At 35.3% G+C, this 6,859-nt stretch overlaps 1 protein-coding gene across 6 annotated transcripts in view; it reads left to right on the top strand.

The window, feature by feature from the left end:
- Positions 1-227: 227 nt before the first annotated feature.
- LOC124720058 (zinc finger protein 708-like) overlaps positions 228-6,859 on the top strand; it is a 367,802-nt gene continuing 361,170 nt past the window's right edge. For 4 of the 6 annotated variants that reach the window (XM_047245325.1, XM_047245326.1, XM_047245323.1 and 1 more), the window contains exons 1-3: positions 228-355; positions 2,461-2,542; positions 4,880-4,942. In XM_047245325.1, coding sequence (XP_047101281.1) covers positions 327-355; positions 2,461-2,542; positions 4,880-4,942 — 174 coding nt within the window. In that variant the 5' untranslated portion in view covers positions 228-326. The remainder of the gene's footprint in view (positions 356-2,460; positions 2,543-4,879; positions 4,943-6,859) is intronic. The other 2 variants (XM_047245324.1, XM_047245322.1) reach the window with 1 other exon arrangement.

Below are 6,859 nucleotides of genomic sequence, written 5' to 3'. Positions count from 1 at the left end.
ACAAATGTATTGTAACTTGCCATTGGTTCATGATTTTTATCCCTACTTGCGATTATGTTAGAATCATTTTTAGAAACATCGTTGTCTTCTGATATTACACAAACTCTGGTAGGCAAAAAGAAAAAAAAAAGTGAAATATTTCGTCAATCACGTAGGAAAGGGATGCATAACGAACGTGCTGCCGACGCATCTTTATCGCCGCTTGGAGCGCTAGTGTCGCTCCAGCTGTCAAACGGTGACAACTTTAACAGCAGTGAGCTCTATGTAGCAACCTTGAGCAGTGAGTGTCGCGACTGTTAATGTTAGACTGTGTGTCATACTAACAAATGTACACCGTGGAGATAAATAAGCAGAGGTAACAGTAAACTTGTTTCATTCGATCACATTTTTATTATTTTTGTAACTGCATGGGTAACACGAAGCATTTTACATGTTTTTTGTGACGATGCTCTGGCAATAGTTTCAATATTGTATTAACTTAATGGCTTTTGCGGCATATTTGAAATTTACTTTGTTGTGTATAGAAACGGCCATGATTAAATTATCGTTGGTGGATTTGTTTATGGTCTGGGCTTGCGTGCGAATTTGGTGTGTACTTGTTTTAGGTTATGTTTTTCAATGCAAACAGCTTGTTTTCCATGAGCTTGTAATTTTTCTCAATAGACAGAGATCAATAATTTTTCCACCAGTATTTCGGAGCGCGCTAAGTACTCTACGTATACTGTTCATCAATTACGAAAAGTACATGTACCGTTTGTAGCCTGTAGCGTCTTGTGAAGTACATGTTTTTTTGTCCCATCCGATAAAATCTCTATATGTATACTCTGTAACTTTGTAAAAGAGACGATTTGTATTTTCGACGTTTTTTTCAATAGTTTCTACATATTGTGATCTCCAGTGAAAGTGCTAGTCATTTATAATTGCTGTGGCTAGTCATTTATAATTTTTGAGGGAAGGACGACCGAAGACAGCGAGGTGCTCACTTTCACTATTTCGTTATCTTAATCAGTATCACTGTTATGTAATATTTGTTGTGAAGGAACGACGAGGAATAAGAATAGCGTTTGGTATGATGTAATGTGATGCTCCTCCCGATAATAGCGTGAGTAACTTGATAGTATTCGTCAGTCCTTTAGTGCACATAGTTACTACCTCTTTTCAGGAATTGGGTACCGGTATCTGCAGATAAAAGATGATGTTGGATGTATTAATTTGTTGTGGCTATTTAGAATCATTTTAGTATCCTGTTATTTGATCTGCTGCATAGACCTGGAAATCTTACATTAACAACAATTTGTGTTAACATGCGTATATGAATGTGGTTTAGTATAAGGGTAATGCTGCAGTGTTGCAAATAGATGTAGAAAGAAATTAGCTGGTGTGGAAAAAGCTACTATGTAAGTGCAATTCTCACTGACAAAGAACATTACACATCATCAGACTGTAACAGAACATTCACCATGGGTCTGCAGTTAAGAGGGAGGAGAGCCAGTAAATATGTTTAGCAATAGAAAGTTAACCAATATTAAAAATAGACGACATTTTAAAAAAATTTTCGACAGTTCTTGTAAAATACAGTATGTGTGATTTTCTTTAGTGGATAGATAAAAAAAAATCAGCATGGCAATATTTGCTCTACTGTGGGTATTCAGTAATGCCTTGTACAAGGAAAGCCTTAAAGGAGCAACTGTGTCAAAAACACACATTAAACAAATGACAAAATGATGGTTTGTAGGCTGCTGAACTCCTCTTATAGTTAGGTTTTAATTTTGTACACATCAAGATGATACTGAGTAACTGAAGACAAACTGCAGACTAATGTCTGAGTTTAGAGATTAAGTACTGAAAGTGCCACATACATGATTAAGACCCACAAATTCCATTTTACATTGATGAGAACAGGATTATAACACATTTGGATAATCATTTGCATTAGGGTATTCCCAAACTAAATCCCAAAAATGGAAGGCTTTATTTCAATTTATCTTTCTTCAAATTTAAAATTGTGGTTGATGTAAGTTACTTATTTTCTGTAGAAAATATCCTTTCCATTCATTAGTTGCTTTGATTGCTCATAATGCTGTACGCCTAGTTAGAGTTCCTCTGGGAAAAAGCAAGACACCTCTCAAATAATGCTCACAGTAGTAGAGTATACCTTAAACCAATGGCAGACACAAACAGTATCAGTCAGTCTAGCATTTTTTCTGTTGGATGGATTTTGCAAAACATGATTTTCTATCATTTTGAGATTATGTGTTATGACACTTCATTATGAGAGAATTGTAAATCAGTTCTTGACATTAGACTCTTTTCTTCACCTAGTTTTAATTTATTTATAGTTTAGTGGTTCATCTGCTGCACCCAGTAATGGACTCAAAATACTGCCTTTCAGCTGTATCTCACATTAACAATGGAAATTGAATGTGACTTTTATTATCTGGTTCCTTGTCTTTCCTACAGCCTGACTGCAGTAATGGACCACGAAAAAACTATTTGGATAAAAGAGGAAACAAGTGAGATATCAAGTTCACCAGGCTCCATTGTAAGTAGTTTCTTAGTATTTTTTTACTGTTGTTTCATTAATTTTAGTGTGCAGTATGTTGTGTGAATAAACAGAATTCATGCCATTTTGCTGAAAGTATGAGGAATTAAGTACAATAAAATCTCCAGTGAGTTTTTAAGTTTACACTCAACGTTTACAGCACTATGCATAGATTATAATGTGTGTTAAAATTCACAAATGATGCAGGGGAGGGTTTTAATTTAATTTTTGTAAATTTAGACAAATTTGTAATGCACTGCTTATTGGCAGTTATAATATATTTATATAAAATTGAACTATTATGATAAAAATAGTTATTGGCTGGATGTCATTTCCAATGAGCACAATATTTCAGCAAGTGACCACATTGCCATCACCCGGTGCACTAACTTACTGTGCACTTACTAGTGATCAGTATGAGCTATGAGTGTAATTTTTTAAAAGTGTATCATAGGTTACATAGATGGCACCTTGGATCTTGTGTGTGTATGTTCCTGTTGTAGACTGTGGTTGTCTGTTTTGTTTATGTCACTACTTGAGTAGTGTCATAGATTGTCTTTTTGCTATACCTGTATAGGTCTAGTGGAGATGATGATCACTTGAGGACAGCAATGATTTGCATTGAGTGCTATACTATACATGTTGTGGTTATAGAGTTGCAGCATAGCCTAAGGCCTAGGTTAAGTAGGGAGATGACAGTCTAATTGTGGTTTGGGAAAGCCAATGAAGTTTTTATAACAATCTTTTTCCATAGCTACATTTATGCCATTGATGAAAACCCTTGCTTTCCTACCGTAGTCCAGTATTTTCAGGTTTTCAATACATCTGAAGGTGTTAATCACACTCAAACTCCTGATAGTTATTCAGTTTTCATTTTTCTGATATATGCAAGTGGTTAGTGAAGTTATCTGTTGCTAATTTCTTAAGGCTTGTATTTCTGCTGTGTTAATGACGTAATCGGTCTACCAGTGCTCAGTCATAGTTACCTTGAAAGAAGTTTGAAGAGACATTTACTGTGAACACTGGTTTAAGAAGTTAGTTTCATATAATATTTTTTTTGCATTAGCACTTGTCTCTGAATATGTAAACCAAGTGTCAATAAGACTCATGGCAGACAATTGTGATTTGTCTCTTTAGTTCACATTAATTAATTTTTAGAACACTGTGTACATGCACCCTGATATATTCCAGTGTGTATATATGTGATGGGAGCAAAGTTATGGCAAAGCTAAGAGGTTGTACATTCAGTATTGATGTGGTTTTATTTTTTCTCTCTCTCTCTCTCTCTCTCTCTCTCTCTCTCTCTCTCTCTCTCTCTCTCTCTCTTTTAGCTACCTCTTCTATATACGTCACTTCATGATGGAATGATATTTGTAAAATTGCAAGGATGTTACAGAAATATTAAGGAATTTTTGTTGTAAATAATGTAACTTAAAGTTTGACCCAAACTTTTTGTTGCACTGTAAAATATTTGTTGCTTCCTTTGCATCCCTCATCTTGAATGTTTCTGCAGAATTGGTAATGATACAAATCCAAGAACATGCTCCATAGATTGGATTTGCAAAAATTGTGTTGGCAGATTATATGTGTTTGTTGACAGCATAGCAGACAGTCTGCATTTAGGGAAGCTAGACTTCACATTTATTGTAAGCCTGGCTTAAGAACAACAGTACAGAGATGTGTGTTGTTCAGCTTTCAACCTTTTCACCTTGATTATATTTCACTTCTCTTCATTATATTTAACCTCTCTTCACTGATGTGAAAATTCGAGGATTATCTCGCACGTTTTTATTCTTTAAATGGTATTGTGTCTGCTGTAGGTAGTGAATCATGAGCAAGTTAAATAATTTGTGATGCAATAAAACCTACAATTTCTGTGATGATTATCTTTTGCCACTCCTATTTGGAGTAACTACAGAAACCAATATACACATGACATTTATCTTTTACACTACTTCCATTGTATAAGAGTGTTTTTCAATAACTCAGTGCTGTATGAAAAAGCTGTGGGTATTTCATCACTCAGTAAGAATTTATTTTTAGAATAGTTCTGTAGTGAGTAATATCTAGAAAATAATGTTGTCATTCACATAATTTTATTTTCTCTCTAACTGAAATAAAACAAATCAGTTTTGCATCAACCAGAATTACTGTCACACAAAATAACATACACTGAGAACTGACAATAAAATGATAGTTGTTGCTAAATTATGTGGTGTTAATTATTCATGAAAAGTACTTTAATTGTGGCATAGAAGTTGTGGAAGTTGCTAACAGTGTGTGGAGATCATGAATTTTTAAATGTACTCATTTTGCTTTGTGTTACTCTCACTACAGGTCCAAGTATACCCCTCTAGTGTGAAAATAAAGGAAGAACCACAGGAGACTGGGAATCAAGAGGTAATTCTAGAATTTTTTGACTGAGTGGAATTAATCACTGATTTGTTGTTTCACAGTTGTGGGGAATGTAAATGAAGAGGTAAGCAATATAGCTGAGCATTATTGTCAAGGTTTGTTCAGATATGCTAGTAATTATGACTGACTCACAATATCATAATTTGCCCACTATTGTCAAATATGGCACAAAAGCCTAAGTATAGGCATTGCTCTATATGGGTTGAAGTATTGTCTTTGTACAGGAACAATAGTTTTAATATCTACATTAGTAGAGTTATTATCTTGTACAAGGACATGGTAAAAAGTAATGCCTCCACATTTTTTATGCAGAAACTGTTATAGCTTTTCAAATAAAACAAGCTTTGTTAATTTTTTTACGTCTTTATTCTTCATGTTGACGTATTTATTTCTCAACGTAGTCTCACACACAATGAACAAATTTCTCTTGCTGAGAGACCAGTTCATTGATACTGACACTGACTTTGTTGACAGAGCCACAACCTCACCTCTGCTTTCACTGCTTCAGTCACTATCTAATGGAAGTCCTCGAAGGTATTCTTTAGATTTGGAAACAGATGAAAATTGGATGGGGCCAACTCAGAAGTATATGGAGGATAATTGATGACAGTGAACCTAAGCTGTCGGATTGTTGCAGGCATTGCAACCCTCATGTCTTGCCTGGCATTGTCATGCTGAAGGACAGGGTGGTGCATGTATGGGCAGACTCTTTGAATTTGAAACTTGATCACAGTACGCTGCTCCTCACGCACCAACATAGTTAAGCTACACATGTTCATGTTACATGCTACAATCCAGAGCCCTCTAGCAGCAGATGGTTCCAATTTGGGTCAGCAGAGCGAAAAAGCCTGTGCACATTACTCAGTCGAGTAATATACGTGACATGTAGTATCTCGACCGATACTGCAAACAGAATTAAAAAGTTGGAGGCATTACTTTTTAGCACACTCTTGTATATACAAACAAAAATAAGAACTACACGTGATTGTGTTGATGTCTAAATAAAATGATGCATGATAGTTGCAGCAATGCCCTGAACCTGAACAGTGATTTCCTACGTATTTGACCAGTGCCTTGACAAGTAAACTATCCACAGACACTTCTTTGACTGAGTCAGTTGTTATTCTCATGGGAGGTTTGATTAGTGGGCAGAGCAAGAATGAGAATTCATCATATACTGTGAAAATGATGACAAAGTACAATTCAAGATATGAATGCTTTTGCTTGAAAATACTCCATTATGTCCGGAAACCCAAAGTGAATCTTGACCCTTCTCAACACTCTTATCATTCACATCACCATCTGAATCAGCATGATACTATATAATACCCACTTTTACAACAATGTGGCAGTTTTCATAATATACACCAAAGTATTATCTACCATTAAAATTACAGCACTATTGTAGGCTTCTTTTCTTTGTCCCCTCTTCTACATTTTAATAAACCCTTGCAATGTCATGTGCTTCAATTTATTTCATTATCCTTGTTATCAAGGTATTTACTTAAATTGCGGAGCAATTCTGTTTGTTTTCATTAAATTTACTTTATTCTTTTTTTCATTTCTGTTTTTTCCTTCATTAAATATTTTTACTCTTTTTTTTTCATTTCTACATTTATCATTTCCTCCATTAGGAAAACCTAGAGAAAGATGGACAGATGGAGCAAACTCCATCCTCCAGAGTATGAGTTCTTAACAACTGCAATGCCTCATTCAGTTGGTCCCTAAAGCCAATGTTATTTTGATCATACACAGTTTACACTATAGTGCATTTAAAACCAGTTGCAACTTTTGACGTTTGGCTCACTGTGTGCCATTGCCTAGGTAGCACCAATGGTTAGCTGTTCAGCTGGTAAAGCGCCCATGGTGCCACACCATGGGTAAACAGTACCATGTGGTGTC

Source organism: Schistocerca piceifrons, chromosome 11 (genome assembly GCF_021461385.2).
Source record: "Schistocerca piceifrons isolate TAMUIC-IGC-003096 chromosome 11, iqSchPice1.1, whole genome shotgun sequence".
Taxonomy (NCBI): domain Eukaryota; kingdom Metazoa; phylum Arthropoda; class Insecta; order Orthoptera; family Acrididae; genus Schistocerca; species Schistocerca piceifrons.
Note: the sequence above shows the minus strand (reverse complement) of the source record. Positions and strands in the feature narration are given on the sequence as shown.